At 40.8% G+C, this 26,835-nt stretch overlaps 1 protein-coding gene across 4 annotated transcripts in view; it reads left to right on the top strand.

The window, feature by feature from the left end:
- Positions 1-26,835, top strand: part of LOC132821934 (uncharacterized) — a 462,849-nt gene that overhangs the window by 165,623 nt on the left and 270,391 nt on the right. For 2 of the 4 annotated variants that reach the window (XM_060834918.1, XM_060834916.1), the window contains exon 1: positions 2,844-3,195. The exons of the other annotated variants lie outside the window; for them this stretch is intronic. In XM_060834918.1, coding sequence (XP_060690901.1) covers positions 3,157-3,195 — 39 coding nt within the window. In that variant the 5' untranslated portion in view covers positions 2,844-3,156. Of the gene's footprint in view, positions 1-2,843; positions 3,196-26,835 lie in introns of those variants that run through there. 4 annotated transcript variants of the gene reach the window in all.

The raw sequence follows: 26,835 nt of genomic DNA, 5'->3' as shown, positions 1-26,835 counted from the left end.
TAGTTTTTTTCATTAATGAAAACAAAATCACTACTTTCATCATTTGCCCCTTTCAAAAGGCAAACAACTTATAGTTTTGTAAAAAAAATCATTTAGAAGAATGAGACTTGAGCCTTGCCTTAATGTTAATAAGAAGTCACTTTCCTTTGACATGTTTTTGCCATTTGTAATTGACCGGACTAAAGTGGGAAAGCTGCCCCAGGCCTTCTGCCAATCTGAACCTGTAATCAGCTGCAAAAAGGTGTGTGCAGTCTGCAGAGCATGACTGACTTGTCTATGCCCTCCTTTCTTTCTCTCCCTGTGAGAAGGCATGACTCTCTGTTGCTTCATTTGGCACCTTTCCAGTTGACTGAACCAAAGTCACAAACAATTCTGTGGAAAGCTGTGCACTGCTGAACCAGTGTGCAACCTTATGGGTCTGCTCCTTACCCATCCTTTATTTAACTGTATTTTACAGCTCAAATATGTATAATTAAGAAGAAAGACAAACATGATTGGCAATTTTTTAATATGTTAACTCCTGCTCATGTTTAAGTTATCAACGTCGTAAGCATTTCAATAGATTCAGTCTTCATACTAAATTAGATTCCCTACAGTGTGGAAACAGGCCCTTCAGCCCAACAAGTCCACACCGACCCACACCCATTCTCCTACATTTACCCCTTCACCTAACACTACAGGCAATTTAGCATGGCCAATTCACCTGACCTGCACATCTTTGGATTGTGGGAGGAAACCAGAGCACCTAGAGGAAATCCATGCAGACACGGGGAGAATATGCAAACTCCACACAGAGAGAGTCACCTGAGGCAGGAATTGAACCCAGGTCTCTGGTGCTGCGAGGCAGTAGTGCTAACCACTGTGCCACCATGCTGCCCACTATATCTTGACCATGCCACAGTATTGAGTCCTCCATCTCCCCACCTCCCTATCACCACTTGACTATAACTATTTAGATTCAGATAGACTCTCAGGCTGCATGCTCTTCCATCACTGACAATTATAAATAAGGGTAAGCAATAGCCTAGTGGTATTATTGCTGGATTATTTTTCCCGAGTCCCAGGTAGTATTCTGGACGCCTGGTTTTGAATCCTGTCATAGCTGATGGTGGAACTTAAATTCAGTTTAAAAAAAAATGCAATTAAGAATCTAATAATGACCATGAATCCATTGTCAACTGTCAGGAAAACCCATCTGGATCATTACTCTCCTTTAGAAAAGGAAGCTGCCATTCTTACCCTGTCTGGCCTTCATGTGACTCTTGACCCACTGCAATGTGGTTGATTCTTAACTGTCCTCTGGGCAATTGGGGATGGGCAATAAATGCTGCCTGGCCAACAACATCCACATCCAATGAATTAATAAAAAAAATTATAAAATCATACAGAATAGGAGACCATTCAGCCCATCATATATCTGCTCTTTGAAATCTCTGAGGAGAAAGTGAGGTCTGCAGATGCTGGAGATCAGAGCTGAAAATGTGTTGCTGGAAAAGCGCAGCAGGTCAGGCAGCATCCAAGGAACAGGAGATTCGACGTTTCGGGCATAAGCCTTCTTCAGGAATCCTGAAGAAGGGCTTATGCCTGAAACGTCGAATCTCCTGTTCCTTGGATGCTGCCTGACCTGCTGCGCTTTTCCAGCAACACATTTTCAGAGTCTTTGAAATCTCTGCCAAATTAGTCATTGTATTCCCAGGCTCTGTAATTTTTTCAAGCATGTATCCAATTCTCTTTCAAAAGTTATTATTGAATCTAGTTCCATCACCCTTTCAGGCAGTATGTTCGGGATCGGGCCACTTCGCTGTATGAAAGGGAATTCTTATCCTCTCTCCCTGCGTTGTCTGCCAATGATCTCAAATCTCTGTCTGCTTATTGACCCTCTTGCCAATGGAAGCAGTTCTTACCCATTTACTCCGTAAAACCTCCTGGTAATTTTGAACGCCTCTGTTGAATCTCACAAAGAAGGTACTGTTTACAAAATTGGCACCACTCTGTAATTCTGAGGCCACAATAACAGTCATTGAGAGGAAGTGGCAATACCCATTGTTCAGACATTCAGTAAAAATACTCAGTACTGCCATCCAGGTGTATCACCACAGACGTTTTTTTGAACAAATGAATGCAAATCAAATAAATTCTGCTGGAAATGGGCAGCAGTGAGAAGATGAATTGGAGCTTTTTTTTTCTAGTTCTGTTCAAAGTTTTATATGAACTAGATATTGACAGCATTAATGTCATAAGACTGACTATGTTTTAAATGACCCAGTAGTAAGCATTCCCACCTCTGACTCAGAGGTTCAAGTCCCACTGCAGGTCTTGTTCACAAAAATCTATATTGACATTCCAGTTCATAACTACGGGATTGCTACACGGCCTGGGTGGTGTCATTCAAATAAGGTGTTTGATGTAACCCTGTTATGTTCGCACAGGGGTGTGGGATCGAACACATGACACGATTTTGAAGACCGTGTTTCAAAGTTTCTTCAAAAATGCTTTTCTCTCCACTTACACCACGAAAACAAATCCATGCTGATGGTGAAAGTTTGCAATGTGCAGATTATCAGCTGCACACTGTAACTGTATAAAGGGATTTCATTAGCTGCGGAGCACTTAGGGGGAGCTGAAGTTGTGAAAGGTGCTACAGAAATTAGTTTGGATAATGTTCTAAATTTGACACACACATCCAACATCTACCGACATGTAAAATATCTAAACATAAAACGGGACACACCTTAGCCCCAGCAATAATTCCTAAGTCACTTCCTTAAAATATAATGACATGAAATTCCCAGATGTATAAAACGGCCTCTCTCTGACCGGGTCGCTCACATTCCAAAAGACTGTTGATTTCTGCAGTTGAATTATATGCTCAGTCAAAACCACAATCTTAAATTTGTATAAGATTACACTGAGCACATTTTTTTTTCCCAGCCCCGCATCGCTTGCACACAGCAACTGCTTTGCAAAGGGGAAACAGATAAGCTCTAATCATTATGCAACTCCTTAATGTAAGCTCCTGGCACAGCTCACGCACAAGCTCCAGGACTAAGTCCGTCCAAAATAGTAACAATCAACACCATCTAACGAAGGAGGTCGGCAATTGAGACGAGCCGTGTATGTTTCTTAGACAGACTTTCTGAGATTCACAGGAAAAGAATGCTCAGTGTCATCTATTTCATGCGGACACTGTTCAAGGTAAGTTGCTGTTTCATGTTAAGTTTGCTCGCAGTCTCCCGAGTCGGGGAGTGCTGCCAAGGTTGTGTTCAGAGAGCGACAGAACGGGGAGCTTGCCTCTTTCTTTCAGGCATTCTCCCAGATTTCCGGACTGTGAGTCGGTAAAAGGGCGCCGGCCTAATCACTTTGGCCATCAGAGACGGAGGTTTAGAAAGCTGCGATGTCTTGTGGCTCCCACGTTGCTCTGTTGTGACATGTTGATTTATCCCACTGGCAAACAACAATCGCAACGTTGATTGTCGAACTGCAGGACAACAGCGTTTCTCTTTTTGTTCTCTCTCTGTCTCTCTCTCTCAAACTTGGCTCGTTTGGATGTGATCTATCTGGACTTCAGTAAGGCGTTCAACAAGGTTCCCCATGGGAGACTGATTAGCAAGGTTAGATCTCATGGAATACAGAGAGAACTAGCCATTTGGATACAGAACTGGCTCAAAGGTAGAAGACAGAGGGTGGTGGTGGAGGGTTGTTTTTCAGACTGGAGACCTGTGACCAGTGGAGTGCCACAAGGATCAGTGCTGGGCCCTCTACTTTTTGTCATTTATATAAATGGTTTGGATGGGAGCATAAGAGGTACAGTTAGTAAGTTTGCAAAATTGGAGGTGTAGTGGACAGCGAAGAGGGTTACCTCAGATTACAGCAGGATCTAGACCAGATGGGCCAATGGGCTGAGAAGTGGCAGATGGAGTTTACTTCAGATAAATGCGAGGTGCTGCCATTTGGGAAAGCAAATCCTAGCATTATACACTTAATGGTAAGGTCCTAGGGAGTGTTGCTGAACAAAGAGACCTCGGAGTGCAGATTCATAGCTCCTTGAAAGTGGAGTCGCAGGTAGATAAGATAGTGAAGAAGGTGTTTGGAATGCTTTTCTTTATTGGTCAGAGTATTGAGTATAGGAGTTGGGAGGTCATGTTGCGGCTGTACAGGACATTGGTTAGGCCACTGTTGGAATATTGCTTGCAGTTCTGGTCTCCTTCCTATCAGAAAGATGTTGTGAAACTTGAAAGGGTTCAGAAATGATTTGCAAGGCTGTTGCCAGGGTTGAAGGATTTTGGCTACAGGGAGAGGCGAAACAGGCTGGGGCTGTTTTTCCTGGAGTGTCGGAGGCTGAGGGATGACCTTACAGAGGTTTACAAAATTATGAGGGGCATGGATAGGATAAATAGGCAAAGTCTTTTCCCTGGGGTCGGGGAGTCCAGAACCGGAGAGCATAGGTTTAGGGTGAGAGGGGAAAGATATAAAAGAGACCTAAGAGGCAACTTTTTCACACAGAGGGTGGTACGTGTATGGAATGAGCTGCCAGAGGATGTGTTACATTTGCAACTTTTAAGAGGCATTTGGATGGCTATAAGAATAGAAAGCGTTTGGAAGGATATGGGCTGGGTGTTGGCAGGTGGGACTAGATTGTGTTGGGATATCTGGTCGGCGTGGATGAGTTGGACCGAAGGGTCTGTTTCCATGCTGTACATCTCTATGACTCTATGACAGGTACAGAGTGTGCACAGAATTGGCAACAGTTCACATCTGGAGAGTTGACCCGTCGGAAACTAAAACTAGTGCCTCTACACCACACAAACGTGACAGATTCTGTTTCTATTATGCAGATACTGTAAGGTGCAAGAGTTGTCAATACCTCATTATAGAAGTATGAACACTTTTACGTACATATTTTGACTCACTATCGGGTAATACTGTTTATTCTATTGAATGAGCAGGGCTTTAATAGAAAGACTGTCACCAGTCAAAACAGGCTTGTTCATGCCAGAACAGGCTAGGCTGCCATAACATACAACACCCATTCATCAGCTTCAACTTTCATTCCCTTTATCATCAACACAAAGTAGCAGCACTATTTACCCTCTGTCAAACATACTGCAGTAAATTACTCAGTCTCCTTTGACAGCATCTGTTGCGACCTTTATCACAAGTACACCTGAAATATAAGGGCTGGGGATGTGTAGGGACCCTACCTTGGCCAGGCAACCACAACACATGTCAGGTTAGGCAGGCATTATCCGAATGAATCAGCTGTTGCTGGGCAAAGAGAAATTTGTATCAAGGATTACTGTGGAGCAGAATGTGAAGGAAATTCATTTCACATAGATGATGTAACTGAGTTGTACTAGTTTTGTGTTAAGCTGGTGCTGGTGAAATCAAAATTGATTTATTGTCTGATACTTTACATTTATTAAATACATTTTGCACGTAGCTTCTGTAGGCTTCCACCAAAACTATTCAGATTTGCAGACTGCAACATGTGTGTAAAAGTTCATCTTGTTACAGGAAGGCAAGCTCCCTGATTAATCTGTCAGACATCATCTGCTCCCAAACCGACACCTTGTTTTCATTGCAGACACCATGGCGCAAATATATCATGGAGGATATCTAAGATAACATTACATTGGACAAACAGGCAGAAAACTAGCCACTGGGATACATGAACGTCAACTAGCCACAAAAAGACATGACCTATTCTCACTGGTATCCTTACCTACAGATGAGGAAGGACACCGCTTGACTGGGACAACACATCCATCCTAGGAGAAGCCAAACAGAGACCTGCATGAGAATTCCGAAAAGCATGGCATTCCAAACAGAAGTCAGACAACAAACACGTTGACTTGGATCCCATTTACCACCACTGAGAAGAAGAACATGAAATGACATCACCACAGAGAATGACATCACCGTGTGAAATGACATCACCAACCCAAGGAAACCTAAACACACAAATAGAAAACGGACCATTCCACCAGTACATCACACGGAGGCTCACTGATTATGTTACCTAGCATGGTGACGAAATGTCTGAAAAAAAACCTTCCAGCTCAGCAAGCAAATCTACATCCAGAACCTCAACCTGAGCTACAAATCTTCTCAATACTTGCCAATATCAGAGAGCAAGGTATCTCTTGAACACGTGTGACCATTGTGTTGGTTCATACTCTGAAATTTGTGCTGTTTTGTTTTGATACTCATTTTAAAAATTAAAATCACCAGCATCCTCAATGAGGCATGAAGACATGAGGATTCGTGCTATATTTCGAAGGGATTATTTTTGATCGTATGAAAGAAATTTAAGTTAGAGTACTTTGTACTAGTTTCAAGTCCTGGACCATTTATTTTATTGAACACAGCCATGTAAATTGGCTCAAGAATGCAACATTGTTTTTCTAGATTTCACCAGCACTTAGTACTCAAATCAGAGATAAATGCATGTAAGTTGTTTGGTGACCAGTGGACTTGCAAACTCTCATGTGATGTATTCCAAACAACTAATTCAATGGTGTCTCTTTAGCATATTGATAAATGTTAATTTGTATTTAGTATGTGCAACTGCATTTTAATCAACTTTACTGCTGATTCCCCTTAACTGATTAAACAATCAAACAAAGGTGTATTGAAAACACACCTTTGTGGACATTTTCATTGGTGTGTTGTACATTGGTGCTTTTGGACAAGGGTTTGTGCTGAAACTACTCTGCTCTCTCATGGATACAAAGGAGATTGTTGGGGTATAAATCCCTTTCCTGGTGCAGATTAGTTTTTTCATTCTCCCCTTCAGTTTGAAACAACTTGGTTCAGGAATATTTGTCTGAAATGAAAAAATTGGCATGAAGGACACATCTCGAGATTTTGGATGGAACCTTTACACCTTCCATTCTGTGTGAAACCTGGAATTGGGACTCTTAAATAGTAGAGCAAGTTCAGCCGCTAGGCAAATAGGGCTAGAAAGGAGAGTTCTTCTTCACAAACTACAAACAAACCAGATTTGTAACAATCACCATGAAGAGGAAGAAAAACAGTTTGTATTTAGTTTGTACCATGCAAAAGATCCAAAATCCTTTGCAGTTAAATTGTACCTACTGTGAGGTAGAAGAAATGTAAGTTGAGTGTGAATCTAATTGCAGCTAAATCCCACAAACACCCAGTCTGTTTCAGTGATGTTGGTTAACTCCCCTGTTTGTGACAGAAGGTCTTATGTGATAAGTTAAAGCAGAAAGAACCTTGGTTTAAGGTCTCATTTGAAAGGTACCACATCTGACATTATCACCCTCAGTCAATATTGTACTGAGATATTCGGCTAAATTTTACTCCATTGTTGGAGAGGGACTTGAACTCACATCTTCCTAATTAACCTAATGGTGGTAGCACTACCATTGAGCTAAGGCTGACTTCTAAGAACAACAAAGAAATAACTCTGAGCAAAGGGCGGCACGGTGGCACAGTGGTTAGCACTGCTGCCTCACAGCGCCTGAGACCCGGGTTCAATTCCCGACTCAGGCGACTGACTGTGTGGAGTTTGCACGTTCTCCCCGTGTCTGCGTGGGTTTCCTCCGGGTGCTCCGGTTTCCTCCCACAGTCCAAAGATGTGCGGTCAGGTGAATTGGCCATGCTAAATTGCCCGTAGTGTTAGGTAAAGGGTAAGTGTGGGGGTGTGGGTGGGTTGCGCTTCGGCGGGTCGGTGTGGACTTGATGGGCCGAAGGGCCTGTTTCCACGCTGTGGGTAATCTAATCAAAGTTAAAAATCACACAACACCAGGTTGTGGTCCAACAGATTTACTTGGAAGTACTAGCTTTCAGAGCGCTGCTCCTTCATCAGATAGCTACCTAATGAAGGAGCAGCGCTATGAAAACTTGTACTTCCAAATAAACCTGATGGACTAAAACCTTATGTTGTGTGATTTTTAACTTTGTTCATTCCAGTCCAACACCATTACCTCCACATAGTAACTAAGAGCAAGATAAGCCAAAGTAGAAATTAGGCAAATTTTAGTTATTTATCATTTTAAACAACTGGATCATTTAGCATAAATCAAGATCATTTTTATGAGTGTTAAAAGATTTGTAAAAGGTCTTGAAGATTATAAAAAGGATAGGATAGTTGAAATAGTGATATTATTTTTGTTGGTTCGTAAGATACAGAATTAAGATAATGACAAAAATAATTGAAGATGTTTGGAAAATGTCTTTAAGCAAATTATTTTTTACCATAAAGTGTGTTGAAGCAAAGTCCGTGAGTGCAGGAAAGCCTATGACTAACCTGCTTTTGCCAGAACACTTTGCTTGCAACCACAGATGTGCATGTCCTATAGCTACACAGGGAGATTTTGTGTTCACATGGACATGAATCATTCGGCTCTTAGCTTGCTTTGTTAGTGCTCACTCATTCTGCCCATACTTGGAGGCTGCCAGCCTCTATGTACCCACACTGTTTTCTAAGTGCACACTGATTGACTTCAGAACTGACTTGTAGGTTGTCAGCCTCCTTATGGGCCACATTGCTGTCTTTAGTGCACAATCTTTCTTGCTCAGTCCAGGCTGCTAGTCATCGTGGCTTTTATTGCTGTTTAGCACAGAGGAAGAGGCAAGTAGCTTGTTATGGTGGACAGCACTGAACAGTCAATCAGTTAGTGAGAGAGGCATTGGACATATTGCTATGGCAACTGTGCAATGTCAATGCCAGCAGTTTACGCAGCAAATATATTTCATGCATTTCAAGCAAACGTCCACACCTATAAATTAAAAGGCTACAGTGCTTAGTGGAGTGAAGGGTGACAGCAGTCTGTCAAGGGACTTTGCCACAGTCAGTTAAGGGACTGTTCCAGTTCCAGTGGTTGACCAAAGCCAGTCAGGTGCTCAGTCCTACCCGGGTCCAGGGATCTGTGCCCTTGAAACCTGTGGATTTGGCCATGGTCACTCCTGCAGGTTCCATCAGTCCAGGAGTTACAGTTAAGTCTGTTGGGAGGCTGTAAGATGTCAGTTAAGGGGAAGAGTTCCGTTTTTCTTACATGAGATAAATGGAGGATTGGATATGATTGAAATGGATAGAAGAGCAGTTAGTGATGATGCATGAATGATGATAAAGTGACCCCAATGAGTGTCTAGGAAGAATAGCATGCAGGAAGCATTAGTCATTTGGAAGGGTCAGGTGGGTGAGGACCATTGAGTGGTTATGATGCACACCATGCAGAGCCTTATTGTTGATGAGAGTGAGATGTGTGCTTGCAGTGGCAAAGTTAGTGAGTGTAAGGTTGCAAAGAGATATGGGAGCACTCACCATATCTCACTTTAAATATAACACTACAGGCATGACATTGGAAGATCCAGGCAGTAGCGACCATTACGTGACTTCCCAAGAAAAGTGCAAAAGAACTGGGTTGTGTAATTAATGAGGTGAAGACTGGAAGATCGTGTGAAAACAAAACTCCAAGTCATGATAGACCAAGCATCATAAAACTCACTCAACAAAATGCTTGAACTGCAACTGGGGAGACAATGGCTTCAGTGGTATCATCACTGGACTGTTAATCTAGAGATCTAAGTAATGTTCTGGGGAGCCTGGTTCGAATCCCACCATAGCTGATGGTGGAATTTGAATTCAGTAAAAAAATCTGGAATTAAGAGTCTAATGATGACTATGTTCATTGTTGGAAAAAATTGTCTGGTTCACTCATGCCCTTTAGGGAAGGAAGCTGCCATTTGTACCTGGTCTGGCCTACATGGGACTCCAGATCCACAGCAATGTGATTGATTCTTAACTGCACTCTGGGCAATCAGGGATGGGCAATAAACACTGCCTCACCAGGGTTACCCTTCTCCTCTAAATGAATAAAAAATGGGGGAAATTCTACCTTCTAGATTTTTTTGGTGGAAAAAAGGATAAATTACTTAAAAAGTACTATTGGATATAATGTGGAATGAGCAAGAAAGATATTTTATAAGAATTTTGGGGCAAGAGGTTAACAGGGGAAAGAGTAGGACAAGGGTTAGGGATAAAGTGGCAATTTGTGTGTGGAACCTGAAGATGTGGGTGAGGTTTTGAATGAGCAATTTGCGTCAGTATTCACTATAGAACAAGGTGGTGTAGGTATTTAAATTAAGGAGGAGACCTTAATCATTGAGAAGATGACATTTTAGCCGCGTTAGCAAGCTATAATTTGGATAAATCCCCAGCCCTTTTCAGCTGCATCTCAGGCTACTGTGGGAGGAAAGGGAGAAAATTGAGATTTCAAATTCTCTATCGCAGACTTGTCAGATGACTAGAACACAGCTAATGTGGTATCATTATTCAAGAAGGTTGGTAGGGATCAAACAGGGAACTACAGTCTATCATCAGTGGGAGGGAAACCTATGGAGATTCTGAGGAGCAGAATTAATCTCCATTTGGAGAGGCATGGATTCATCAAGGATAGTATTCTTGCGGAAAACCGTGTCACAAACTTGAGTGAATATTTTGAGAAGGTGACTAGATATGTAGTTGAGGGCATTGAAATTGATGTAGTGTTGATGGGTTTCAGTAAAGATTTTGACAAGGTGTCACATGGAAGACAGTTCAAGAATGGAAGAATCCTTAAAACCCAAGGCAATTTGGCAAATTGGATCTAAAATTGGCTTTCTGGGAGGAGGCAGAGTGTGCTGGTTGAAGATCATTTATTTGACTGGAAGCCAGTGTTCACTGCTATATTGTAGGGTTTCTTGCTGGGAATCTTCCTGTTTATAACGTAAATTAATGATCTAGCCATAAATGTAGCAAATTTAATCAGTGAGTTTGCAGATGGTGTGATATATCATGAAGAAGAAGGCCCTAGGCTACAGGACTGTATAGGCAGAATGGTCTGATGGGCGGACAGTGCCAGATATAGCTTAAACTTGATAAGTGTAAAGTGATGTAGTTTTTTAGGAGTAACAAGGCAAGTGAATACACAATAAATGATAGGAACCTGGGACCTGAGGAGTAGTGAGGATCAGAGGGACCTTGGTATGCATGCCCATAGATTCATGAAGACATAGGTGCTGGTGGATAAGGTGGTTGAGAATGCATGTGAGACTAATGTTATTTATTAGTCGAGACATTGAATACAAGAACAAGGAGGTTATGATGGAGCTGTGTAATAATGTTATTAGGCCACAGCTGGAGTAATGTGAATAGTTCTGGTCACCGCACTAAAGAAATGATGTGATTGTGCTGGAGGTGGTGCAGAGGAGGTTCAACAGGATGTTGTTCAGGCTGAAGTGTGTTGTCAGTTATGAAAAGTTTCTACTTAGGCTGGGGTTGTTTTCTTTGGAGCAGAGAAAGTTGAGGGTGGTCTGATTTAGGCCCAGAGCTGAAAATGTGTTGCTGGAAAAGTGCAGCAGGTCAGGCAGCATCCAAGGAGCAGGAGAATCGACGTTTTGGGCATAAGCCCTTCTTCAGGAAATCTCCAGAAGAAATTCCTGAAGAAGGGCTTATGCCCGAAACGTCAAATCTCCTCTCCTTGGATGCTGCCTGACCTGCTGCGCTTTTCCAGCAACACAATTTCAGCTCTGATCTCCAGCATCTGCAGACCTCACTTTCTCCTCACTGATTTAGGCCCACAAAATTATTAAGGGAAGCGATGAGTAGACGGGTAGTTAGTCAGAACTTCTCCCTTTCATGGAGGGTAATTGCCAGGGGCATAGATTTAAGATAAGGGGCAGAGGGGATATATGGCATGTTTTTCACTCCACATACTGGGAAATGGAGATTAATTGGATATTTATTTGATGACTGGAATAGGCACAATGGCTAAAGGGCTATTCCATGCTGGAATACTCTGACTCCATGACTCCAGTGGAATTAGACCAAGTTGTCTATTTGGAGGTAAGTACCAGTACAGAGCTGATGGGCCAAATGGCATCTTTCCATTTTGTAGTATTCCCTGATCACACAGTATAGATCTCCCCAAAAATGATGTGCATTTCCAAAATCAGCCATGAGTGACGTATTAAAGCAACATAGTGTTTAGAGATATTCTTTAGTGTTATCTTGGAATTGAATAACTATCAAATAAAAGTTAATTGGCTTGTATAGAACTTGAATATTGCAGATAAGTGAGGGCATCCATCTTGGAAGACTGAAGGCATGTGTTTAAGACTTGCACTTTTTCTGAATTAGCTGGAAGTATGGAGAGGCTATAGTTCCAAAACTCTTTCTCATGGTAATGCCTTGGCTAATCAGAGTCAACTTACAAAGCAATCAGTATCCTGTCTTTCCTGTATCATAGCTTGCTGTGACCATTTGAAATTCGGCATTCTTGTGTTTGTCCTGATGAATGAGGTAAGCAACATAGAGGTCTTTTCAGCAATGTTGAGAAATGTTACCTCATTTTGCAGTAGGAATAGGAAGGGAGGAACAAGAATAGGCCCATCAGCTTACCAAATCTGCCCCACCATTCAATACAATTATTGCTGATTGAACACTTCTATGCCTTTTACCCACACTGTTCTCATAACCCTGTGAGCCATTGGTAATCATAAATCAATCAAACTCAAATTTAAATATGCTCAAAAACTGAATTTTCACAGCTTACGCTGACAGAGAATCCCAAAGTTTCATATCCCTCAGTGTAAAGACATATCTCCTCACCTCCAACCTAAATGGCATACCCCTAACTTTTAAATTGTGTCCCTGGTTCTGCACTCCAGAGGAAACATTTTACTTGCCTCTACCCAGTTATCCTTTTAAGTATTTTGGTAGTTTTAAAGAAATCAACTTTCATTCTTTGAAACTTGAGAGAATACAAATCCAGATTGCCCAGTCTCTTTTCATAGACCAGTCCTGTGATCATGGGTACAAGTCTGGTGCACCTCCTTTGCACTCCCTCTATGGCAGTAATATCTTTTCTGAGATAAGGAGACCAAAATTGCACCCATAACTCCAGGTGCGGTTTAACCAAACTTCTATACAATTGAGCTGAAATGTGTTGCTGGAAAAGCGCAGCAGGTCAGGCAGCATTCAAGGAGCAGGAGAATCGACATTGCAGGCATGAGCCCTTCTTCAGGAATGAGCCATTTCTGAAGAAGGGCTCATGCCCGAAATGTCGATTCTTCTGCTCCTTGGATGCTGCCTGACCTGCTGCGCTTTTCCAGCAACACATTTTCAGCCCTGATCTCCAGCATCTGCAGTCCTTACTTTCTCCTTCTATACAACTGAAGCAAGGCTTCACCGTTCCTGTACTCAAATGCTCTTTCAATAAAGGCTAACATTCCTTCAGCCTTCCTAATACTCGCTGGACATACATGTTACCCTTCAGTGACTTATTGACAAAGGTACCTAGGTCCCTTTGCATATCTACACTTTCCAACCTCTTATTATTAAAGAGATGTTCCACATTATATTCCACCTTATATTTCACTAAGCCTGTCCAAGTCCTCTTGTAGCTACATTACATCTTCCTTACAATGAAAATTCCTACTTAGCTTTGTATACCTGCAAATTTGGAAACATTACATTTGACTCCCACCTCCAAATCATCAATACATATTGTGTACAGCTGGGGTTCATCTACTGATCATTGCAGTACCCTATTAGTCAGGGTCTGCCAATGTGAGAGTGACCCATTTATTTCTACTGTATGCTTCTACTCTATTAGCCAATCATTAATCCATGCCAGTACATTCCCTTCTATTCAATATGTTTCAATTTTCCAACCAGCCTGTTATGGGAGACTTTATCAAAAGCTTTTTGTAAAATATATTACATCCATCATGTCTCCTTTATCATCTTTGTTTGTAATAATTTCAAAGAATCCCAACAACAAACAATCCCCTTTGCAAATCCATGCTGACTGTGCCCCTCAGATTATTATTATCGAAGCATCTATCACATCCTTGAGAATACATTTCAACATTTTTCCTATTACTGATGTAAGGTTAATAATCCCATCGCTCCCTGTTTTCTCTCTCACTCCCTTCTTAAATGATGAGATGACATATGCCATCTTTCAATCGACAAAAATCATTCCAGAAAATATGTAGACTTCTGGAAGATAATCACCAATGCAACATTTATCTTTCTAGTCACTTCCTTAAACATGATGGAATGTAATTAATCAGGCCCCAAGGATTTATCAGCTGTCAGCCTCATTAATTTTTCCAATGAAATCTTTTTATTAATGTCAAAGTTAAAAACCACACAACACTAGGTTATAGTTCAACAAGTTTAATTGGAAGCACTAGCTTTTGGAGTGCTGCTCCTTCATCAGGCGGTTGTCTATTAATGTCAATTTACTTCTACTCCTTATTCTTTACAGCTGCTTGGATGGCCAGTTAGGGAGATTGCTTGTATCTTCTTCAGTGATAACAGGTACAAAATAATCATTTAGCTCCTGTACCATTCCTCTATCCCCCATTATAAATTCTCCTTACTTTGTTTGTATTGGACCTACATTCATTTCAGGGAGAAAGTAAGGGTTGCAGTTGCTGGAAATCAGAGTTATAGAGTGTCGTGCTGAAAAAGCACAGCCTGTCAGGCAGCATCCAAGGAGCAGGAGAATCAACGTTTCGAGCATAAGCTCTTCATCAGGAATGAGGGGATGGCCTAAGGGGCTGAGAAATAAATGAGAGGGGAGTAGGGCTGGGGTAGCACGTGGCTGAGGATGTGATAGATGAAATTGGGGGTGAAGATGATGGGTCAGAGAGGAGGGTGGAGTGGACCTTGGATCAGAAGGAAGATGGACAGGTCAAGAGGGCAGTGCCGCATTGGAAGGTTGGATCTGGGATAAGGTGGGGAGAGGAGAAATGAGGAAACTGATGAAATCCACATTGATGCCTTGTGGTTGGAGGGTCTCAAGGCGGAAGATGAAGCATTCTTCCTCCAGGCATCAGGCAGTAAGGGTTTGGTGGTGGAGGAGGCCTAGGACCACCTCCCCCCGCAGCCCCACAACCCTTCTATTTATCTCTCAGCCCCTTGGGCCCCTCATTCCTGATGAAGAGCTTATGGTTGAAATGTCTACTCTTCTGCTCCTCAGATGCTGCCTGACTGGCTGTGCTTTTCCAGCATCACACTCTTCGACTATGTTCATTATAGCCAGCATTTCCTTTGTATGGGCATTCATATGTTATTCTTGCTCTCCTTATCAGCTTCTTGGTGCTCCTTTTGCAGTATTCTAAAAACCCTCCCAATTCACAAATTTTCTGCAGGTTTAGCAACTTTTGTTTGCTAGTTTTATACAATCTTTAACTTGCACAGTTGACTGATCATTTGTGGGTTTTTGTACCATAAAGGCGTGTATAGTTGCTATAAGTCATATCAGAGTTCTTGAAAGACTATCCATTGCCTACGTACAGTCCCGCATTACAATATATTTTCCCAATCTATCAATTTGTGCATCACACCTTCATCATTTTCCTGGTATGAATTTAACATCCTTGCTTCAGATTGTCTATATTGTGGTCACTCATCCCTAAAATGTCTTTTACAACAAGATTGTTAACTAGTGTTTTGTCATTGCATAATATTAGATTGAAAATAACATGTCCTCAAGTTGGCTCCTCAATATTCTGCTCTAGGAGACCGCCACTAACACACTGCAGGAACTCATCCCTCATAGCTTTAGTGCTCACCTGGGTTACCTAGTCTCTATGCAGATTGAAGTTGCCTGTGATAATTCTGTTGCCCACGCTACACATTTTCCTCAGCTCTTGTTTAATACCATGCCCCACACTACTACTACTACTATTTGGTGGCCTGTAAATAACTCCAACCAATGTCTGCTACTTTGCTGTTGCTGTATCCAAATAGATTTCACACATTATTTTTCAGATCTGGGATGCTCCCTAATTTATGTTTTAATCCCATCTCTTATTATCAGCACAACCCCACCTCCATTCTGTCTTGTTTGTCTTTCCTAAACATTGAATGTCCTTAAATGTTGAGTTCCTAATCCTGCTCACCATGCAGCCATACTTATATAATGGCAGTTAGATCATACACATGAATCTCTATTTGTGCATTTAAATCGTTTACCTTGTTGTGAATCTGATCGAGTGCCCTTAATTTTGTCTTTTTTACATTATTCTGCATTATAAGCATACTCAATACTCAGCTTTTTTTCTTTCTCCTGTCTTCTAGTCTTCCTGGATCTTTTAGATTTCCTGTTATGAACTTTAACCTCCTTCCAATTCAGGTTGTCCCTCAGGTTCCCATTCCCTGATAAGATAGTTTAAGCCCAGCCTAATAGCAGTAACAAATCTTCAAAGAGGATATTACTAATGACCATATTAAGTTGTAACCTATGAAGCTTGTAGATCTATCACCTACACCAGCACTGATCTGAATACCTCAGAAATATGATGTCCTATTTCCTTTACCAGTTATCCAATTATGTATTCAATTGCTCAGTCCTCCTTTTCTTAATCTCACTTGCATGTGCAACTGGGACTAATCCTGAGTTTCTAGCTCTTGAGGTCCTTTCTTTTAATTTCCTTCCTAACTTCCTGAAATCAGTCTTCAGGACCTCATCCCACTTCCTATCTCTGGATGATTCCCCTCTTCCCCCAAAAGGACGTCCTGCAGTCTCTCCATGACATCCTTTTAGCCTGGCATCAGTTTGTTTACATACCATTCTAGAGTCAAGTTTTATGCCATAGAAACTCCTGTCTGATTCCCCAAGAAAGGAATCTCCTGTAATTAAGGCTTTTCTGCTCCTCTACCTCGTTTTCTTCACAGCTGAGCCACCAATGGTGCCAAGAACTTGGATCCTGTTGCATTCCCCTGAGGATTCATTGCCCTCACCACTTTCCACAGTGGAATATTGATAAGCAAGCACAACAGAAACCAGGGCCTCCTGTAATATTTGCTTGGTTTTCTTTCTCTGCCTGGGAGTCACCCATTCTCTCTCTGCTTGTACTTCTAATCTATGATGTGACCACCTCCCTAAACATGCCATCCTTGCAGACCTCTGCTTTGCGGATGCACAACGGTGACTTCAGCCACCACTGAAGTTCCAAAACAGAGCTCATGCTTGTATGCAGCCTGTGATCCTTCCTGCAGATGTCTTTGCCAGGGACACATGATCATGACTGAACACACAATGCAGGATGTATACTTTACTTGGCCCATCTCTCCTGCCATTCCATAGTTCTAAAAAATTTGCACTTTGAATAAGTATGAACCGACTACGTAAACAAGTTATTTCTCAGAAAAAAAAAGTAAGAAAAGACTCGAGACTTCTACAAAACACTGACTTTCACTTCAAAGATTAGAGATACTGAGTAATCCCACTCACTAATCAGGTGCTTATCAACTTCACTTATGATGTCATGCCCCAGTAGGTCTCACAAATATGCTTCTCGATCCGTGTCTTATTTTCTCTCTGTTGCTTCTCACTCTGGAGATTCTGCTTCTTGCACTAAAGCTGAACTAAAACACCTCTTTCCCCATCTTCCCTGAATACCCTCTTTGACCTATGCTCATTGATACTCGTTCCGTTTCTGCCTCATTTAGGAACATAAGAACACAAGTAGGCCATTCAACTTTCAAGCCTGTTTTGCTATTCAGTGAGATCAGGCTGATCTGAGCCTAACTTCTGAGCCTTTGGCCTATTTCTAATAATATCTTGAGATGCATGAGAGTTGACCACAGAGCACCCTCCCCTGAAAAGGCGAAACCTGGGTTGCAACATTGTCTCATTTGTTATGTTGTCAATGGTTGCCCTGAGAGTGTGTTAATGTCTTATCTTCGGAATATGGTCATTTTTTTTGATGCCACCGAATAATGCCCAGATTTATTAAATTCCATAAATCACCAATAATGAGATTTGAATTGATAAGGCTGTGATCACAGTTGAGGCTGCTAGATCTGTACCCAAATCATGAGGGGGTTACACCTGAACCTGATAGGAATCAATTTTGGTTCTATCATTGTGCACTATTCTCACAACACAGTAAAACATCCATACACAATGATATTTCCTTTATCATGATCTTATTGACCTGTTGATATGAACTGAGAATAAAAGATAAATTATTACTTATGGCAGTTATAAACAAAGTTTTATGCTGTGCAGTCAACTTAGCAGTATTGGGTTTAATGAAGGGAAAATAGCTTCCACCTTTCTCTTTCATTTGGGATGAAACATCGTCCTCCAAACAACATGAAGCCCATGTCTATTGAAACTATCACACCCATGGTTATATATTCATGACCCCAGATGCTGTAAAGATAGCACCGTTACCCTTGCATTTTCTGAAGGTCAAAATTAATCAATAATTTGTGGAATTGAAGTTTAGAAAACTCCCCAAATTCCAGCAGTATTTCAGTTGATTTGAAATATTTCTGAACACTGTATTTCTGTTCTGCCCTACCAGTGAGAGCTGAAGTGTAGGGTGACAGGCATACTAATGATAGCACTTCAGAAACAGCTTTGTTCTTTTTTCTACTCAAAATTGCAAAGCAATGCCCATCTCCTACTGGTTTTCAGATTCATTCTTATTTCTTTTGCTTAGCATGCAGTCATTTGGTGCCTCCATATGAAAACAGAGGACTCTATGTGGAGAAGCTTTCTTTATCCATTTGCAAAGGCAATTATCCAACTTCAAGTTTGGGTTCATCTGAGGGAGCACAGCACAGATTTTACATGGTGCCATAAGTGATTGAAAACTGCCCCGTAACTCGCTTGTCATTATTACGCTTCAGCACAAAATTTCAATTTTATAGTGTAACTGAGTTCCGTTGCCCGCAAGCTCACAAAATGAATGAATGCCAGTCGGTAAGTAAACATCTGAGTATCTGTCACATTGCCAGTAGGTCAGGATTGCAAACTTCTGTCTCTCAGCAACTGGCTAAAATATCAGAATGGACCAGTGTGTGTGTGTAGTCTCAACTGGATCTATACTCCTTCAATTTAGTAGAAATTGCAAGGGCAAGATTTTTAGCCCCCGAATGGGAGCGAACACTGAAGTAAACATGCATGAAAATTCAGACTGTTGAGCAGGATGCCATTTTGCCTGCAACATCCTTTCCCTGCGTTGTTTTCCTGAAAGCACGATGAGGGTGTAGCAGGGATACTCAGTTGTAAATAACAACTAGTCAGTTAAGAGAATTAAAAGGTCACTTAGTTAGAGCCCGTTGAGAGACGCTGACTGTGTTTTCAACTGAACCTTCAGATCCTGGAGATAGGTATAGGCCAAGTGCCAGGAGGTAACTCACCAGCAGCAGACTAGATGTCAATGCTTCAGGCAGCTTAGGAGCCTTCCCTGCCTCCCTGGGTTACCTGAAAGGTGTCCCCTTACAGTGATGGCCTGACTGCTGAGGGCATTTTATTATTAAGGTTTTAAAGAGTCGGAGAGACCCTCTCTCTTTCATACCTGGAAAGGCAGCCTGTACTTCAGTGCTGGGGGCTTCAGCACTTCTTGCGTGGTGTTATCAGGCATTTGTGCTGTACAAAAGGAATCAGGGTGTTATCAGGAATTTGTGCTGCCCAAATATCACCATCTCACTACTGTAGGTGATTATTAGTGATATATGACGTGGTATTTTTAGCAGCTCAGATCATCAAAATACCTATTTGGTATATTTTCTCACATCAGTGACTATGTTGAAATGGTTGATTTGGTTCAACTTGGTGGAATTTCCCAGGCCGAGAAAGTAAGTTCATAAGGAGTGATGAGGAAGGTGTGGAAAAAGTGCCATGTTAATTGCAATTCTGTCAACACATTGTGGGTCGATTCGTTGCCACCAATCCTTATTGATCATAGTCTGATCTTTAGATAGCAAATGGAGGTGAAGTATGCCCATGTTACAGCTTAGGCAGAAGTTAGTCTCAGTCTTGATTAGACAAGATATGTATGCTACCTATTTAGTTACTTTAAATCTGGGATAAAAGATGCACTCTTATGAGAGATCATGCTCAAATTATGTGTAAACATAGATTGTTACTTCAGCTATGCGCTGTTCAAACTGAGAATTATCACTGAACTGATTAGTTCACCCAGGAACAGTCCTTTATATTCTGATGGGCAGAGCTTTTCTTGTGATGACTATTAACTCTTTCAAGCTCTATACAACAATAAAAATTGCAGAAAATGTTTTCAAGTTGACATCGCAATGTATTCCTGCCTCTCTCCATCTTTCCAGCACTCCCCCACTTTGCTACCAAGGGAGCATTGCTGAATGCAGGAAGGTTACATGATGCTTTTGCAATTGGAAACATGTTGAAGAAAAGCAGAGCCATTTGAAGGCAACTGGCCTTCTCGTACTGGAGAAATGATGCTCTGTCTATCACCAATTCCTCCTGTCAATTAAGACTAGCTTTCTGAGAAGTGGAAGTCACACTGGAAACCACTGAAGATATCTTTAATTATCTGAGGAGAAGTATAGGTAAAGGAGAGGGGAGAACAGAACATGCCCTACACTGAGTTAAACTACCATTTGCTCAAGAGGAAAATTCCTGATTTGTATACTCTGTTTGAAGTGAGATTCCATTCTGTTGTAATTGGTTTTTGAATAGTACATCAAAGCTCCTTTGAGATGAACAGTTTCATCCTCAATTTGCTCCACTACTCTTCATAAAGTGCTGACTTTTGCTGTGAGGTTGGAGCATATCTCTCCAGGATTGGTTATACTACTGTGTGAGGGATCAGCGATTTCTGTCTCTAAATCCCCACTCCAATTTGCCTTTTCTGGGATCTTGCAGCTGACCTCTTAAGGCCATTTTCTCAACCACTTGCTGAAAGGTTGCTCTTAAAAGAGATTTGTCTATGTTTTTTGAAAGAAAAATATTGTAATGCCAGATTTCTCTCTCACTTTTATTTTTGATGGGTGTGTTTTAGTAGAATTGACAGCAGCTGAATATCATTGACAAAGTCACCCAGCAGCCAACTGTAATTAAAACTATTACAGGAGCTCAGCAGAATGGCAAAATCATAAATGAAGAATGGTTATAAAAACAGCACTTGCAATGTAAATTGTCATTTGCTGTGAAATTTGACATTGTTATGAGATTGACAAAGCATCCAGTCCCAAGCTACACAGACCAATGCAAGAATGTTTATTCTGTAAGATGCTTCCAAAGCCTCACAATTGCAGTTTTTCATAAGCAAATAAAGAGGAAGACAAGATGTAACAAGAGGAGCATGGTAACAGCCTTAAGTTTTATAGCCTTCCAGAGGCCAAATAAAAATTTTCTTTGTGGCTTACAGGTCTGTCAAATGTTTTTAGGACTTTGTTTTTAGCTGAAGGAGTCCACATAGAGTGACAATCAGAAGTCCACTCCAGACTTGTGTTCACATCTGACCATGTATCATGTGACTAAATTGTTTTAGAACAATATGTTTTGTGAAACTGCTATGGAAACATCAATATTTGTAGTTTTAATCCAATCTGTGTATCCTGCCGTAGAATGAGTACATTCTACAAATATGATTGGTGTGGCTCAATATTTTGTGGCACATATACTTGGTCCATCCACCCTGTCCTATTGAGAAACAATATCATGGTCCCTTCCAATTAACTCTTCAGCAATCTTCAACTGTTTTTCCTAACCTCACTAGTACTTTACTGGCCATCACTTTCTCCTGCGTGAACAGTTTTGGAGCAGAAGAAAGGCCAACTGTCCTTACACCCACTTCTTACAGTGCTCCTTCAACTTGGCTTTGTGTTTGCAGATCTTTGAAGCTTTGACTATCACCTTGTATTTGCATGTCATTTCTTTTCCATTGAAAAGCCTTTGGAAAATGTCTCAAGACTTCTTGACTTCATTTGTGACCACTTATTTTTAAGGAAGCACCCTATGGGAGAGTCAGTCTACACCAGGACCTTGTTTGTATCTGAACTAAGGATATTAGAGAAAATGATGGGATCATTAGTTTGTCCAAGTGCAAACACTCACATTGCAATGCAGATCCATCAGTCTTCAGATTGAAATGCAAGGGTACCAATGATAAGATGCATTGCACCTCAGAGTCAAAGCAGCCTGCCTGGAACCATTCCATAAGGTTTTCTTTTCTTCTGAATATGTCAGGTGTTTGAATCCCCCAGTAACAAACTCTTCACCCATTCAGGTTGGTTTAATTACTTGGAAGGAATTTTCCTTTTCACCTCTAGAACTTGCCTTCAAATGCAGCATACAGAAATTAGATTTTATTTTTGTTCTCTGATAGATGTAATATACTCCTTTGTGAACTTGTTTCAGGAAACCGTGATTGTGTTTTTAATATTCACAGAGCAACAGTTGTTAGTCTCACAGAGTGAGTTCAGAAGAATGATTAGTGTGGGAAATCGAAATGTGATATTGAAGGCTTTTTCTGATGTTAGGGTAAAGGCATATGGTCAAAACGATGTAAAGAGAATAAAATTCTATATCCAGCTGTGCTCTAAATAACTAGGGAACACTTGATAAAAACACTGATTGCTGAAAGTGAAAAACAACTATTCCTAAGGAACAAAATCTCTTTTGAAGGGAAGAAAATTCATTAACAATGTGTGCGTTTAAGTAAAGGAAAGTGACTGAATCTGTATTCCTGTCACATTATTATTGAGTTGCTTCATCTTAAGTTGTATTAATCACCATGGAAGCAATTATATAAGGTCCCATGTTTCCCTTCAGTACTGTCAGTGGTAATGACGTCTGTCTTAATTATAGAGAGGTTGCTAACTGATGCAGAATTTTTTTAATGTAATCAAGAAAGAAAGTAGAGTGAGACTGACACTTTATGCATTCTGTGTGAAATTATGAGCAAGTAATGGGTTTGGCTTGGGGTAAAGCTTAACTGAAAATTTAACTTTGATATCAATCTCTCCCTGCTGATGTTCAAAGTTTCCTTCTTCCTCCCCAGTTTTTTTGATGCATTGCTTGGGGATGGGAACAGCGCAAGAGGAACAGAAACACCTCTTGCATACTTTCAAGTAGCTTTTTAGGGAGAACATAACAGACACTTGATGGTATACTATGAAACGGTCCTCTCAACTGAGAAATAATGCATGACCTGAAATAATCTGAAAGACAGTAGAGAATATAATGAATTATAATTTTTTAAAAAAGATCATGGCTGACAGACAGAGAGATTGACCTGGGTTTTGCAGTTGGTGAAAGCTTTCAACTTGGGTTGGGATATCTGGTTGGCATGGGTGAGTTGGACCAAAGGGTCTGTTTTCATGCTGTACATCTCTATGACTCTGTGAGCCTATACTGATGTTAACTTCATTCAGCAACAAACTATAGGAAGTGTCTATATCCAGTAACATGAATATCATTCAACAGGGTCAACAGCCAATTGCATTTAAAAATGTTTGCAGACAAGAAACCAGGATTTTAAGGATACTGATTATCCTTCAATCTTTAACCATTTTATAAAGAGCAAATTAAAGATTGGGACATATAAGTAGAATTAAGGTAGAACATGAAATATCATAAATACATCTTCATTATTGTTTTAAAAATTTGGATTTTTTAAACAATGGAAGAAATTTGACATTCAAGAAATTTAGAATTAGTTTTTCAGGACCAATGAGGTTCCTTAGCAGCATATGTGACTTATTACAATGTTGTAAACCAAATTACCCCTCAATGAAGTGTGACTTTTTTGAAAGTTTTTTTACAAAAAGATAAATAGAGTAGATCATGGATATCTGACATGAACATGGAAAATGCTGAAGAAACTCAACAGATCTGGCAGCATTTGTGTTGTGAGAAACAGTTAATGTTGCCAGTTTGATAAGACTCTTCTCCAGTTCTGATGAAGCATCAAATTGGACTTGAAACATTAATTCTGTTACTCTGTTTGCAAATGCTGCCAGTCCTACTGAGTTTCTCCAGCATTTTCAGTGGTTGTTTGATTTCTAGCATTTGTACTAGTTTGCTTTTATTTTGGTTATGGAAGTTCAGACCAAATTTAAGGAGGATCGTAACATAGCACCCTGTGCAGAAGTGATGTGTCACTGACAGCATTTTCTGGTATTTCCACATTAACTTGGATGCTGGAAGATGCTGGCAGTTTCACAATTGCAAAGACTGTTAATAATAGTTTTTAGGGTTAGTGGTGCTGGAAGACCACAGCAGTTCAGGCAGCATCTCGGATGCTGCCTGAACTGCTGTTCTCTTCCAGCACCACTAATCCAGAATTTGGTTTCCAGCATCTGCAGTCATTGTTTTTACCTAGTAATAGTTTTTAGACCATTCCTAAGGAACCTTCTTATCTGTTTCAAAGTTACTCACCAGTTGTCTTCTGCACACCCTCATCAAAATATTTCCTTTTGCATTGTATTCTATTCTCTCTAACTTTGACCCACATTTCAGCTTAAAATGTTGACTCCCGTTGGGATATAATATCTCAATATGCTAAACCTGACTGCCATTCTTAATGAGTGAAACCACATTATGGGATGGTGCTTCCTAACATTCAATACTGGTGCACAGTAGTTCACAGAGAGCCAGTATCCCATTTTTTTAGTTCCATCACTTAGGGGTACACTGTCACTCAGTGTCAAGATGTAGCTGAGTAAACGGTGACATGTTAGTAAACCGAGGGAAACATCAACCCTCTGCTGAATCTAAGAGACTTCTGAGGTACCTGTCAAATCTCAGCGCTACAATATTCTCCATCCTCTGAGTTCCCTGAACTGGAATCATTTTGATTAAAAATGATTACAAAAGCGTGATTTCTCCCTTTTACGTAAGCATGCAGCTATACAAGCAATGTGATGACAATGCATTCTTACCACCCATTTTTAACGTAAATCCTTAATTTCTTTAATCATAATTATTCAGGTCCTACTATTCATGCTCAAGACACCAAGCTTAACAGTTTCAATCCAATACCAAATAGCACAAGCTGAGAGCAGAGAAGGATGATTTGTTAGGAATGCAAGAAAAGTGCAGTGTAGTGAGAGGGTTTGGTCACAAAATGAAGAGCAGAAAGATCTCAAGGCTATCATCTTGTGCTCCTGGAGGTGATGACCTCAGAGGTGGGAAGGTGCATGTTTCGGTGAGGTAGTGGGATATCCAAAATGCACTGCCTTTCAACTCCACCAAAATTAAGTTATTGGTGGGAAGAATTGATCTTCCATCCTGCTACCAGCCAGAGACCCTTTGATGGCCAACTAAGGACCACACAAGAATGTCAGCCCATTGCTGCTGTGACTAATCCAATAGTAAACAAGCCTGTTGCCATTTGTTGTTAATGTGTGGGAAGCTTGTCACCTCGAAGTGACTCTTGGTCAAAGGCAATCTGCATTTGACTTTGGGACTGGGCATCAGACATGGGGTGGAACCCACTGAGGCCCACTTGGGCAAACACACTGATACATAAGCCTCACTACTCCTGGGGTCACCACAAAAGTTAAAGGTTTAATCTAATTATTCAAAATCCTCAGTTTTCCGGTCTAATGAACATAGTTTAATGGAAACCAGATTTCTGTACCAAACATAAATGAATATTTATTACAAACAAATCAATTCTAAGCACAGGAAACAAAATATGGACTTAAAACTTTGAATTCTAGCTCTTCTTAAAGCCCAACGTACACACATGCTGACAGACATTGACTAACAAAAAAAATCATGTTATGGATGGAGAAAAAAATATAAGGGAAGACAGTTCAAGTCCATTTGATCTCTGATCTTCTATTTGCAAGTCTTTTTCAATTCTTTACTGTAGACAGAGAGAAACTGATACGCTTGGACTGTCTGTCAGTCATTGGTTAGAGGCAATGGCTTATAGACAAACGGTGACTTAGAATATCTTCCCATTCTACGTTATACCTCTGCAAGGAGAGAGAGAGAGAGAGAGGGAGAGAGAGAGAGATGCTGTGTTTTTAGAGTCCGGAGGCTTTTTGCCCTTGTCTTGTTCACACAGAGACTGTCCACCTAACCAGGATACAGTCAGAGATTTGCAGTCATGCTGATGATCCCTGATCCACATAAGGAGTTCTGGTTGACAAAACAGTCGAAAGCCTGTCTCAGGGTAAATTTGCTTTGAAAGCACAGTCATGATGTCAGTGAGTCTCCAACAACTTTTCCCATTGCTTGAACAAAGCAACAATGTAAATATAACTCAACAAATTTCATTAACTCTCTTTAAGACTGTTGACACCTTTTAAGACATATCCTCCCACAGTTCTTATTTTAAACAGTACCTTTTTTCTCATTTTGGTTAACCATCCAAAATAGCAAACAGTAAAACATGTGGTCTTTACAACTAACCCCTTTGCCTCACTTCCAATCCATCAGCCACCATTTCCCCATCATACCTAACTCACTTCACACATCACTTCCCTTTGGTCAGTATCATCACAAACATGGAACTCCCCTTGAATTATGTTGGGGGTATGCAGGTTGTGGTGTTGTACTTTTTGCAGCAGCTACACCTCCCTCTGTGGAGCTACAGAGCATAGGAGAGGCCAGTGACTCTTTCTGGACAGCACATTTGTATCTGAGGTCTTGATTCCAGGTGAAGGCCCGCTGATTGGCTTGTGAATGTCTGTCTACCATGTGGTTCCCCTGACGTGAGACCACTGATACCTTTAGAAGATTACACCCCAGATACTTCTCTTTGATCTATCCTTTGCTCTACCACAAGCTGTTTTCCTTTCAGTACTTTGCTTATTTTCCCCTCCCACAGCAAAAGAGTGATTGGGTGATCTTAGTCACGTAAAGAGTATGTTTGAAAGACATAGAATATGGTCAAGGAATAAGGCTTTTCACTCTGAGAATGAAGAGTACCAACAAAAGTAACATAAATGCACTTCTTTGGAGAATTAAAGTATTCTTGCAGGTATGAAAACAGATTGTGTGTATTTCTAGGCAGGGATAATAACCAGCTGAAAATGTGTTGCTGGTTAAAGCACAGCAGGTTAGGCAGCAT

Source organism: Hemiscyllium ocellatum, chromosome 13 (assembly GCF_020745735.1).
Source record: "Hemiscyllium ocellatum isolate sHemOce1 chromosome 13, sHemOce1.pat.X.cur, whole genome shotgun sequence".
NCBI lineage: Eukaryota > Metazoa > Chordata > Chondrichthyes > Orectolobiformes > Hemiscylliidae > Hemiscyllium > Hemiscyllium ocellatum.
Note: the sequence above shows the minus strand (reverse complement) of the source record. Positions and strands in the feature narration are given on the sequence as shown.